This window comes from Vigna unguiculata, chromosome 5 (assembly GCF_037176805.1).
Source record: "Vigna unguiculata cultivar grain cowpea cultivar isolate G323 ecotype 2 chromosome 5, ASM3717680v1, whole genome shotgun sequence".
Classification (NCBI taxonomy): domain Eukaryota; kingdom Viridiplantae; phylum Streptophyta; class Magnoliopsida; order Fabales; family Fabaceae; genus Vigna; species Vigna unguiculata.
In genome coordinates this window covers 14,566,955-14,580,721 of record NC_140796.1, presented here as the reverse complement: position 1 = coordinate 14,580,721, position 13,767 = coordinate 14,566,955, and the positions used below count along the sequence as shown (strand labels likewise).

The 13,767-nt window shown below is 32.9% G+C and overlaps 1 protein-coding gene across 2 annotated transcripts; it reads right to left on the bottom strand.

Moving 5' to 3' along the window:
* Positions 1 to 2,929: 2,929 nt before the first annotated feature.
* Positions 2,930 to 12,120, bottom strand: LOC114184293 (putative receptor protein kinase ZmPK1). Of its 2 annotated transcripts, none has more exons than XM_085673914.1 (2): positions 11,983 to 12,120; positions 2,930 to 11,812 (listed from the first exon to the last, which is right to left on the bottom strand). In XM_085673914.1, the coding sequence occupies exon 2, from the start codon at positions 5,412 to 5,414 to the stop codon at positions 3,060 to 3,062; it is 2,355 nt and encodes a 784-aa protein (XP_085530040.1). In that variant the 5' UTR covers positions 5,415 to 11,812; positions 11,983 to 12,120; the 3' UTR covers positions 2,930 to 3,059. The 2 variants fall into 2 exon arrangements, with proteins under 2 accessions (XP_085530040.1, XP_027927385.2); XM_028071584.2 differs by lacking the exon at positions 11,983 to 12,120 and having other exon boundaries at positions 2,930 to 5,333; positions 11,522 to 11,766.
* Between the last annotated feature and the right edge of the window lie 1,647 nt (positions 12,121 to 13,767).

Below are 13,767 nucleotides of genomic sequence, written 5' to 3'. Positions count from 1 at the left end.
AATAAGTTGAGAGGTTGTTGAGTAGACTTCTAATAAAGAGATATGTGTCTCAATTGACAAATTAAGTACCTTATCTTTCCTTAGCTAAAGTGTTCCCTAACTAGTTTTACAAATTTACTAACAAAATTCCTCAAACAAAAATTTTGATTAAAAATTATAAATACAAAATTAAAATAACAAAATAAAATAAATAAAAATCAAATGTTAGGAGAAATGGAGAGGGAATGTAAGTTATAAACAAAAATAAAATAAAATAAGAACCAAAACGATACAAATTCTACCATATTCCCTGACATTGTGTCAAATTTGATAATGTTGTCGTTCACGTGATATAATTAATACTAAACAAAGCAACTTAGTATTGCGAGGAGAGCATCCAACAAAATAGAAATGGTAAAGTCAACCCTAAGTCGCCTCCCAACAAACACAAAATTAATTTTTAACAAATTAGTTATCATAAAAAACTATACAAAAAGGGTTAGTAATTAAATTAAAAACAATAATAGAAGATAAAGTAAAGTAAAATAAATAAAATATTAAATAATAAATGAAGAAATCTAGGAAAGAAATGAAATTGGACAAGATGAAAGAGATAAAATTAATAATAATGAAAGTAAGATAAAGGGATAAAACAATAATAGGTTTTTACCTTTAATCAAAGTACAATCTTAATTATTGACAAAAACTTATTCAATCACATGAACGTATCTAAATTTAATAAAAGTATAGTCTCAATTAAAACCTTTTAACTCATGTGATTAATGTGCATCTAACCTCAATTACAAAAGACATAGATAAAAATAAATTACAACAATAATAAAAAGAACAAACAAAATTTATTTTATCTAACCTCAGAAGATAGTTAAGAAACTACAACAAAATGTACCCTAGAGGCTTAACACTCAATGGAACGTAAAAAAGAAAACAAGAAGAGAATAGAGGTGGGCGTGAAAGATGGTGGGGAGGAAGAAATTAGGTCCCCCAAAAGGTTCCTATGCTCCCTTTATGTGTTTCCCTAGTCTCTTTATAAAGATATTGGGTTTGGCCTTTTTTTTGTTGTTGTACTCTTCTTTCTGATAGTGTAATCTCCTCCAATTATCTTTTAAATAATCCAATATCTTTTAATATATATTTGATTGTTGTGGAGATCTAAAATAATTTAAGAAAATCTTTCCAGATTCAAAAAGATTTAGCAAATATTATCTTTTGATATTTACTTATATGATTAAATAATAAAATATCTAAAGATATATTTGTCGGATTATCTTTTACCATAAAGATTTCAGTAATCAAAGTCATTTTTGTAGAAAAAGATAGAGAAAATTGCAAGATCCAATTTTTGTTGTTTATATCCTTTTACAGGCTTAGCCACATTCAAATTGGCTCAACCAAACTTCTTCATGCCATGCTTGGCTTGGTGTTTTATGGTTTCGATTATTTGTTATTCTTGGTTTTATATTTAAGGTGCCATAAAGCTTTAACAAATTTATTTTCACACCTCCATGAGCTCAAATTAGCTATAAGTGCAATTGCACTCACACACTTCAAAATATCTAAAGCACATTTATGCAACTAAAATGCTATTTTTAACATATTTTGGTATCTCATGCTCGATAAACCTAATTATAACAAATCCTAATTAAAACAATCGTTTAAAGCCCAAATAACCAATTAAGAATCCATGATTAAAGATTAAATAAGGGCATAAATATGCACTAATGACTTATATTATAACAAATATTTATTTATTTCATTGATAAGATAGACTAACATATGTGGTGAGGAGTTGAGGAAAAAATTTCTTGCATATATATTGTGACGTGTGTAGATGTGCAACTTGAGTTGTAATAAATTGGACCTAATATATTGCTCTTAAGTTTTATTTTTAATATAAGTTTTGGTTTAGATTTGAGGATAGTCACTGATAAGACATCTCTTCTTATAGGCGTCAATTCATATTCTATTAGTTGAATATCGTTTGGTGTGTGTGTGTGTGTGCATGTGTGTGTGTGTGTTTATGTTTGTGCGTATTTGTGTTTGTGCTTATGTGTTTGTGTGTGTTTGTATGTGTCTGTGTCTACGTTTATATGTTTGTGTGTTCAAGTGTGTGTGTGTGTGTGTGTTTGTGTTTGTGTCGATGTTTGTGTGTCTATGTTTGTGTGTCTGTGTTTGTGTCTATATATACTTATAAATGAATATTTAAAGCATATTTAATCATATAAGTATTTTCTAAGCTTTTAACTGATTAAAATTAATATTTTTAATTGGATAAATTAAAATAATAATTATATTTACATGTTAAATTATTTTATTATCATAAAAATTGGAACTTAGTTTGACAATGTTAATGATTTAAATTATAATAATATTGTATATTTATATTTTTGCAAAAATATAATATAAAAAATTTAATCTGTTTAATTGTTTTAATTGAACAAAAAAAATAAAATTCAGTGAGTGAGGGGCGGGTTGACACTTCTTTAGTCCACCAGTTTGTCGGGTTAAACAAGTGAGACTAAATCAAGCTGGCTTATTAAAAATACCAATCCGACCCAATTGTATTGATGTTTATGTATATATTTGTGTCCTTGTATATTTGTGCATGTGCATGCATCCGCTGCATGATTGTTGCGTTAATTGTTATATGCAAAATAAGAATGAAAAAGGAAACATAAAAATAGTTTTACACGTTTTAAAAGGTATATTAAAAAAAATAAAATGTATACATTAAGAAGTAAGCTCTTCATATGGTTAAAATATATAATATTTCATATATTAGTAATAAATCAAACTGCTGTATAAGTCATCAAAATGTGAGTCTAAAACATGTATTATATGTTTATTTTTCCCGAGACTTGGACTAATAAGTTAGTTGTTAAGAAATTTTCAGGTCAATCAATTCCAAAAGGAAAGGCTATAAAGATAAAACTTTAAAATAATTAACAAAGTTTGTGTTAAATTAAATAACCTTGGAAACAGTATTGAGCCTGGCTACACACAAGCATGAAAGATAGAAAACAAGAACGGCTACAGAGATAGAAAGAAACATAGTAATGTTACTAAGGAACACTCTGAAGCATTTCAACGACTTGGCTCATGGTTGGCCTTATATCTTTGTCTTCCTCAACACAGTCCAAAGCAACTTTGGCTAAAAGCTCCATCTTGGATTCATTATAGTTAGTTTGGAGTGCAGGATCAATGATATGCTGTAGCCAAGATCTTCCACTCTTTTTTTCTCTCACCCATGCCACCACCCTTCCATTGTACGACTCTTCTCCATCAATGTTTTGAACACCCGTTGTTGGGCTCTTCCCAGTTATCATCTCCAACACAACAATTCCATAGCTGTAAACATCAACCTTCGACGTTATTGCTAAGTTCAGAACCCACTCAGGTGCCATGTACCCTCTTGTTCCTCTTATCATTGAAAAACTTGAATTGTTCAAGTTGTTCCTGTTTTGTAGCTTCGACAGGCCAAAATCTGCTACCTTCGGTTGATAATTAGCATCAAGAAGTATATTCTGTGGCTTTATATCACAGTGCAAAATCCACTCCAAGCATTCTTCATGCAGATATGCCAGAACTCTTGCTGTTCCAAGGGCAATGTTGAATCTCTTACTCCAATCAAGAGTGTTGGATGAGAGATTTTCCGCCAAAGAACCCTTCTCCATGTACTCATACACCAACAATCTATGCTTTCCCTCAGCACAATATCCCCACATTTCAATCAAGTTCATGTGGTTAAGCCTTCCAATGAGACTCGCTTCAGCAAGGAATTCTCCTTCTCCTTGTTTAGCCTCATTCAGTCTCTTGATTGCTGCATGTCTTTCATCTGATAAAATACCTTTGTACACAACCCCTCCTGCACCCCTTCCAATCTCTTCACTGAACCCCTTTGTCGCCTTCTTCAACTCTGAATAACTATATTTTCTGAATCCTGTTCCTGCAAGATGGTAGCCCTCTCGATTAGACTTTTGTCTGGTCCTAACCAGACACCAAATCAAAACAATACAAATCACTTCAAAAGCTCCAAGGGTGATGGAAAACCACAGGAAAATCTTCACATAATGGTTTGCTTGTGTTTTGATATAAGCACGTTGAAGTTGAACTGAACAAACATGATCATTTAAAGATTCTCTGTCATGTTCTTTGTGAGAGAAGCTATTACTTCTGGGCAATCTCAGGTATGTTGTTCCTTGGAATACTTGTGAACGTCTTCCATTGAGAAATTGCGTTTTCGTATAGCACCTATAAAAGCGTTTATCATCACTATAGGAGTGTTGAAACCCCTTACAACTGCAGTCTTGCAAGCATAAACTCTCACAGGCACTGTAGTTACTGATTTCTACATAATGATTGTCATAGCCGTAAAACTCAACATTTGGAATCTCCAAGAACATAGACTCATTCCTATGGCAGGTAAGCTGAAACAAGGGTTCACACCCTTGAGACCAATCACTGTGATTCTTCAATCTATGCCCCGGAAGACACAAACATTTTCTTCCACTCGCATGAACATAAACACAGAAGCTGTTGGGTCCACAAATCCCGTGAGGTACGCAACCACTAGAAATTGCTTGCCATGAAACATACCAATTCTGCAAAACATTATTTCGACTGTACACCCGAACATTGCCATCACACTCCACTTTCAACCTTCTCTGCAGCACTGTGCCATAATCAGATGTCACGAAACTGAAATTATCTGTTGAACTGAAAAGTCCCAGAGAATTCAACACGCCAATTCTACTACTGTTGAAATTAGTCCTTCCAGCATCCCAACTTATCAACCAAGGTTGTGGCCAGTAGGAGCTTGAAACATCAGGACCATCATACTGAAGACCGAGAACGTTGTCATCATCGAAGAAAAACTTGTAGAAACCAGATGAATGGTTACTCTCGCTTCTTGAAGACACAAGTTGCGTGTATCTGGTAAGAGGTTGACCAGGAAGCAGAGTATCCGTTGGAAAATCAAAACTTTTCCACAAAATGGTTCCTTGGGGATCATCTAGCACAAGATTACCATCATCTTGGAGATGCAACTTTACTGGGGCATGTGAAGCTGTGTTTGATGACCAAGTGGTGATTTGGCCAGCATCAACCAAGACGATGTTACCACTGTTCAAAAGAGAAAGCTTTGAGAGCTTCCCATTTACGGGTTGATCACGGCTTGCCATCCAAACCACAGTGGTGGGGTTGTGAGTGTCAGGTTCGTTGAACCATATGGCGAAGGAGAAGGCATTTTCGCCAACTTGAAAGAAACCAGCACAGAACATTTTATTAGGTGAGAGAATAAAGTCGTGTGCTTGTTTCTCCACTGAGAGAGAGGACCCCTTGATCAACGAGAATAGGGAAGATGAAAATTGGAACGAAAGAGGCAAGAGAAGGAAAAAGAGTGAGATTGAGAAACCCATGATCGAACTGCTTCAGACCAAATTTTTTATGATTTATTAGAATGTGAATGAGGCTGCTAATTATATGTAAAGAAGTAGCTGCCCATACTTTCCTAAATGAAATTTTGTCCGTTAATTTGGCCCAACTTATGGGTTGGGTCCCGAGATCTATGGAACATGTTGAAAAGAATTTATACGACGAAACAAAAACTAACGTAAGAAAAAAGGCATAAGACCAAATGCTCAAAAGTCGTTTATAAGACCAAAATGCTCAAAAATGGTTTATAAAGTTTTTTTTTTTCTCCAAAAGGTAACACAAACCACTTTTTAAAGTAAATTTTTTTTCTTAGAAATGAAAATAAACAAGTTACTCAAAAGTTTGTTATACAAGTCAAAATTTATTCGATCCAAATTCAAACTCAAGTTAGTATGCAGTGTTAAGTTAGGTAAGGTTAATCAAGTTGGTTGAGTTGGCACGTAAGTCAAGTCAAGTTAGTTTGAGTCCAAATCAATTAATTAAATATGTGTCATGTTAGAGTTAGGCTAAGTTGTGTTGAACTGGGTCAAACAAGTATGGCCCGATTCAGTTTGGGTTGATTGTAGTTTGAGTAAACTCAGGTGGGTTAAGATAGCTTGCTTGAAGTTGCGCCAAGTTGGGTTAGATCTAGGTTAGGTCGTGTTCGATTAAGCCCAACTTAATATTGACAAGGTTGGTCAGACAAAGTCAAGTTGGTTTGGCCAGTTATAGGTTAACCCAAGTTAGACATGATTGTATTAGGTCCAATTTAGGTTCTGTTGACCTAGGCCACATCATGTGAATTGAGTTACGCGAACTTCAGGTCGAGTCAACTTAGGGTTGAGTCTAAATTAAGTCATGTCAAGTCGAGTTGAGATGGGTTCCAACTAGGTTAGACAACATCAAGTAATGTCAGCTCGGGCTCAGGTTAGGTCGAATAAAGTTGGGTCTAGGTTGGGTTAGGTCAAACCTAAGTCAAACTGAACCAAACCCTTTTTCGATAAATTATAATTTTGTTTGAGAAAAAGAGAATGATTAGTTATCTTTATTATCTTATAATCAATTTTTATTTATGTTTTCTTCTTTTATCTCTCTGACTTCTCATTTACTAATTTCACTCCTTTTCTCTCCTTGCTTTCTTTTATTGTAGAGTTCTTATTTTAAAGATTTTGACAGATTTCATTCCTTGAATCTCATTCTAGTTGTGTGTACCAATCTTTCTATCTTCATTCCTTTTTAGTATGTTGTCTTTCTATTTGTGTTGTTGTTATTTTTATTTTATTTGTTTTATTTTTATTTTATTTGTTGGATTTGTATTAGGATTAAAAATGTAATTCTTTTGCTTGGTTTGTTTTTAGGTACTTTTTCAATTTATGGACTCTGAGAAATTTTCAGCATATATTTTTATGAGAAACTATATTTTTTTGTTGCTTGAATTAAATTGTAAAACTATTAACTAGGTTAGAGTTTAACCTATTGGTGGATAATGGATAGGGATGGCAAAGCGGGTCAGCCTGATCCGTTTTGACTCGCCCCGCAATTTAATATCGGGTTTACTTTTCTAGCTCGTCCCGTCACGCGGTTGGCCTGCGGGCCTGTGGGCTGACCCACATTTGTGATGAGTAAAATAATTTTTTTTTTTTGTGATGAACAAAATAATTTTTTTTTATTTTTCCATAATAATTGATATTCATTTTCTATCTAAATAATTCCAATTAGTTTACCTAATCAAAGACAAGAAACAATAGCAACGAATATTATAGCTAAAGTACAATAGCAACATGTCACCTTACAAGACAGGTACCTAAAAATGCATAAAAAGATATTCCATATTCAAGAACTAAAATCATTGTCTTATATATAATAATAATAATAATAATAATAATAATAATAATAATAATAATAATAATAATAATAATATTAAAAGGAACTTATAGAAACAACATGATGAATGATGTGAGAACTAAAAAATGAGAATATTTAATTTTGTAAGTGGACCAGTGAGCCAACCCATCCTGCCCCGTCATTAGCCCACACGGGCTATGGGTCCATGCAGGGCGGGCCTGTGTGGGCTCGCCCTGCATTTTTTTATGTGCACTTGTTGGCTAGCCCATCTGGTCCACCCCGAATTTGCATACCTAATAATGGAGATGAAATTTTTAACGAAATAAGTGATGAACACGAGTTAGAATTAGAGAATAGTGTGAAAGTTAACTAAAATTAATTACGACAATTTAATAGATAATTTTGCATAGAAAAAGCTCAAAAAATAATTTAAAAATAAAAAACATCATTCTTAAGTTCGCTTTAGGCCTCCCAAACCCTTGAGTCGCCTTGATGCAAGATTGGGTTGCATCGTGCCTAAGTAAGGATGGGGCCAAACTAAGCCAAAGAAAGATGGATTACTATTGTTTTGCATCATCAAGGTGTTAGGAACCACAACCATCCCACAACAGTTCGTCTTGCACTCCCTCCCTAAGCTAGCTTTTTTTACACCTTGCACCTCAGTGGCCCTTTCATTCCGACACTATTGGCCGCCATAGGTGGCGATTATCTTTTCTTTTCACCCCCTATTCGTCTCCACTCTAGGTAAGTTATTTTTTATTTATTTTAATTAGTTTTTGTTAAATATATATAATTAGTTTTGTAAATTATATATAATTAGACTTTATTATTTAGAGTTAGAGCTATTTTAATAATGTTATGAATATTTGATTAGTTGTTATTATTGAGAGTTAATGATATTTATATTTTGATTATGATATGAATTATTAGAAATATGTGTCTTGCTCAATGTGTTGGTATTGAGTCGAGGGTGTTCGACCCCAACAACTATTATTTATATTTATTATTAGATGGATCGTTACAGAACATAGATGGATCAGAGTTGGATTAATTTATCACATATAAGTGATGATTATGAGGAAGGGGTCGAGTAGTTTATACAGTTTGCTCAACATCATGTTGGCAACGCATAAAACGAAGAAAAGATAAGATGTCCTTGTGTGAATTGTTTGAATGGAAGAATATTGGATGTTGCCGAAATTAGAGAACGTCTTTTGTGCGATAGATTTCTGAAGAATTATACAACATGGATGTTGCATGATGAATTGGTATACATTCCAAGTGTGATTCAAACACATGAATACATTGATTGGACAATGGATAATAGATTAGAGGACATGATTTGAGATGTTGGAGTATAGACCTTTGTTGAAGCGGTGTATGAAAATATGACTAGCGATGCAAAGACCCTATTATATACTGATTCAACTAACTTCACACGATTATCAACAAAGTTAAGGTTGATTAATTTGATAAAATAATAAACTACTTGATCGAATATATGAAGCAAAGAAGATATTTTGTCTGATGAGTTCACTAAATTCGTCATGGTTTATTAAATCTCACTTTTTTGTTTCTTAAATATTATATACATTATAACAACGGTTAGTGCACCAATCGTTGTGGTTTTCTAAATATATTTTTTTTAAATCTTTAGATAGCTTATAACGTCGAGTTTTGAAACAGACATGGTTTTTAAGAAAATTGATGACGGGTAACTTATCTATCGTGGTTTGCCCTAAACTTTTAACGACGAGCATTGCAATGACGGGTTTGGAATCGTGGTAAAAGGTCTATTTTAACCGTCGTCAAAAGTCATATCTACAGTAGTGCTAGACCAAGAATACAGGAAAAAAAACCCTCTTTGAAAACTCTTTAAGAGAGAAAAGTGTTGAAACCAAATGATGCAAATCCCATTAGACAAAAGCTTTAACTAGTTTTCCAATTAGGCTTTGATGATAACAAAATTTATAAAGTAATGAAGATATATGTTAATGAGTTTACATATTTTAGTCTTGTAGAAAAAAGGCTTTCAAGTTATTAAACTTTTGTTTAGAAAGTGATTTACAAGGAATAGACGAAAACATGATTCTATCGTCTAACACGTAGAAGAACTTGAAGATTATCTTGTTCTGAGTCAATTTCATATCAATTTTAAGTCAAATGAAAGGAACTTCACTGTAAACAAATCGGTTTTTATAAATCAAGTTGTCATGAATCATGCAAATAGAAAGAATTATATTTTAAACATGAGTTAATATTTTGAATTTACATGGAAAACCAAGTATGAAAGAAATCATTCAAGTTAAAATGTATATTCTCTCACCAATGCTCTTTTAAGTTTTTTATGCTTATGGTTTCACTCAAAGTACTCATGTAAGTAAACACTATTATAACTTAGTGAGACTCTAATATTAACATACTTTTGGAAAACATGCATTCAAAAATCATGAGAAATTTTCAAATGTTGTAATGTGGTCAAGGCAAAGGTACTAAAAATTTAGGATATAGAGGTTTAAAGAAAATTTGAAAAGAAAGAACTAAAGAGCAAAGATTTTGGAAAAACAAATATGTTATTTTCTTTGTGCTCTTTTTGAGAAAACAATTATTCTTCCTTTTCTATATTTAGTTTTCACTTTTACTTTTTCTTCTCTTTTTTTTCTGCTGTTCATTTTTCTTTTCATGACTCTTTCGTCGCACTTTTCTTCCTTTTGCCAGTTTTATTGTTATGGGTGAGGTACTCACCACCACACTTTATGCTTAACCATTTTTAATGTAATCAATACATTAGTTCCTTCTTTTTTCATAAGGTAAGGAATAACATGGTATTTTTCTTCTTAAGATTTTGCAATGGCTATAAAAAAAAAGAGATTTAAGGCTCAAAGAAGTTGTCAATGGATTAGTATCATGATGGATTGTGTAATGACTTAAATTAGAAGATAACACTACTAATTTAAATCATTACATAATTAATCATCTGTGGTACATAAGTGTAAATTTATATACCATGTATTCATAGTTCTCCAAAACTATAAGTATAATTTTTGAAAATATAAAATATCATTTTAATGAGGAATTGTCAAATGCTAAAGTATCTATATGTATACCTGCGTCATTCCTATTCACATGGTGATCCTCAGGACTATCTGCATTTTTTTTCTGATCTAGTATAACTTATTATCATAGCAGGTGAAAATCACATCAACAAAAACGCAAGCTAGTGAAAATTATAATACAATGCAAGAAAACAAATAAAATATATTCACTTAATATTAACACAAATAATACTTGTAATTCCACATACAAATTTTATACCATAAATCATTCATAATTAATCTTTTGTAGTTATTTCACAAAATTCATCTACAACGACCATACACCCTATTATATAAGTAACATTAATAATTATTCATTTATGGTAAATATACCATTTCTTTTTTATCATAATCCATAAAGATCAATTGTACTTTATAGTGGCTAATCAAGATAAATGAACAATCAGTCTAACTATTTAAATTCCCAGATTCATATCTCCAATTAAATATATCAAATTTTCTTTAATATAATTTGTAGTGGCTAATAAAGATAAATAAGCTAGCAATATACTCATTTAAATACCCAAAGTCACACATTCAAAATATAATAAATCAAATTATATATTCACAAAAATATTATATTATTCCAAACTTCAATTATTCTATCATAACAAAATCACAAAATTAAAAATATATATCACAGCTTCCAATAGTTCAGCATTCAATATTTTCTCACTATCTATACTTTTGACTCTGTTTTCAGAAAACTCGTAATATTTCCTACCCTAATTCCAGAATACATGTAACACTTGTTGCTCTACTTTCCGAATATACATAATACTTCCAATTCTATTTTCGATATAGAAGTAATACTTTCGACTCAAATTTCGAAATACACATAGTATTTCCACCGGAAAAAGTTACTACACTCACGGTAGTCACACATTGTATTTATTTTATAATATTAAACTTATTCAAATAAAATTTTACCAAACTCAAATATAATTCTCGAAATATCATTATCATACAACTAAATTAATAATATTAATTAAATTATAATTATATATTACATACTAAATTATCAAAAATAAGTAATAACATAATTTACTAATTTCTCTTACTTACCCAATTAGCTAAATATCATCTATATTTGTAAAAGAGTTTTGATCACATACAATTATCAATTAAAAGTCAAGTTATAGTTATAATTATAATTAGACTAGAATCCTTACCTGAATTATACACCGAATAGAATGTTGAATTTGGAAACCAAGATGATGATGATGATGGTGTTCTGATGGAGCGTTGTGGAATCGTTACGTTACGGGTGCAGGCGATGGAGTGTGCTATGTGCATGTTGGTTGGGTGGAGAAATAGAAACTTTGGATTGTATGAAATAGAGTTAGTTTTAAAATAAAGGAGGTTTCTCCATGTACCTCCAAGCATTTCTCCTGTACCTCAAAAATCTTTTTAATTCCATGCTTGAACCGGAGACAGCTACCACTGCAAATTTGAAGCACACACTGACAGGAACCACAGACTAGAGGGATCAGAATTCAGAAAGCACAAAAAATTGTGGAAGAACGGAAAGAAAAATCGGAAAGTGTGGAAATATTTGGGGTGCAGTTCTGCAGAGATAAAAAGAAAGCACCGGTGGTCACAATCAAATTTCATTTACATTGTTTTCATCTACCTTGATAGGTAAAAATTGATTAGGATCAAAAAGATAATTATTAAGGACACGAGAGAAGGCTGGGTGCAGCGAGAAATCCCTGAAATAAATGAAGACAGAGTGGATGATCAGAATGGGGGTGCACGAAGTAAATTTGGGGTGAGTCATTCTATCTCATCTTCTTTAAGTACAACAAGAAACCAAGACCACTTCTTCTTCCCTGTGAGTCACAGCTGCTGCTTCACCATGGCGTCGCCACTGCACATTCCGTCCGGCCAAAGCTGTCGCCAGTGATGCCTCCCGCCACCGGAGGACCCGCCGGTGCCGATGCAGACCTTTCCCCACTTCAAGACCAACAACGCGTGAGATCGAGGAATTTACTCCTCCATCGATTAAAGCTTCCTTCGTGCATCACCTGCCACCACAACACCCGTGACCTTAGGTGTCACCGTCGTCGTAACTGTAAAATCTCCTCGCAAGATTCAATAATCAAAATTCTGTTCTTCATGTTACTGGTTCCTCTTCTCCCCTTTTTGTTTTTATGATTAAGCGCAGTAGAAACATGGAAGAAACTAAAAGGAGCAAAGAAAGATAGATGAAGGTAGAGGTGGATAAATTTGTGATGAATGATGATGATGGTTGAAGGTGACGAAGAATCACTGGTGCCCCACTCCTATGTACTTTTCTTGAAGATAACTTTTATTCTTGAAGATAAAAGATGGACTGGTTGAAAATGTGGATAAGAAGGTGGAGTAAAGGTATCCAGATAACCTTATTCATATTTTATATATTTAATATATGAATTATAATATTTTAATCCATTTTTAATTTATCCATTTAATTATCTTTAAATTATCACTTTATATCACTACAAAAATTAAAATAAATAATTTAAAAATAATTAGAATAAAAGATAAAAAATGGATGAAAAAGTAAGTCAATTATCTTTCTCTATATCATATATGTTAGGATGAAGCACTTACTACTTAGCTAAAAGTTATAGCTATTAGTCACGATTCGATTATGATTTGGTTCACTTGATCTTCATCATAGGACAATTGATACATGCCAATTATTAGGATCAAACGTCCATTATTAGGATAATCTAGGAGTGGGTGTTAGTGACTATATAATGGGCTTTAAGTCCATGATGTTCCTTGTCCCGAGTAAAAGACACTTCAAGTTTATATTTGAGTTAAATTATTATTTTGGAGAGTGTGGATACTCGGGGTCAAAGTGCATGAGAGAGTTGTATATGTATTTCCTTGTGTTTATTTCATTTCTCAAGTGATTATCGGGAGGTTTTTCCCAACAGTGGTATCACGAGTTATGGTTCGATAGGATTTTTCTTAGTATGCTTTATGGCTGCAGCGTAGCCTGATCTTCCACATCAGAAAAGATTAATTCTTTGTTGTTGGATAATCATCATTGATTGCTGAAGTTGCAATGAGAAATTTGATGGAAGGATCAGTGTTGTGTTGACGCAGTGAATCTGCAGCTGGGTTCGTGGAGGTGCAAGGACTGTGAGTTGAGGATCGTGAGTCGTGCTGGATTTGTAGTGGAGTTCGCGTGTGGAGAGATGCTCCTGAATCTACGAAGGACGTCGCAGTTGGTGCTCGCATGGCCCAATGAGTGATGTACGATGAGATCTGTTCTGTATGAGTCACGGTTTGTGGCATGTGCGTGGAGGAAGTGCTCTACGATTTACATATTTGCTTCGACAAGAGTCAATGGAGGTGCTACACTAGTAGATGTTGCTTCTCTGGCGAGGGAGTCGACGACACAGTGGCTGCAAAGTGCAACAGT

What these genes read in the sequence shown, in the direction of transcription:
- LOC114184293 (XM_085673914.1), bottom strand. Translation starts at nt 5,414, where the DNA reads ATGGGTTTCTCAATCTCACTCTTTTTCCTTCTCTTGCCTCTTTCGTTC.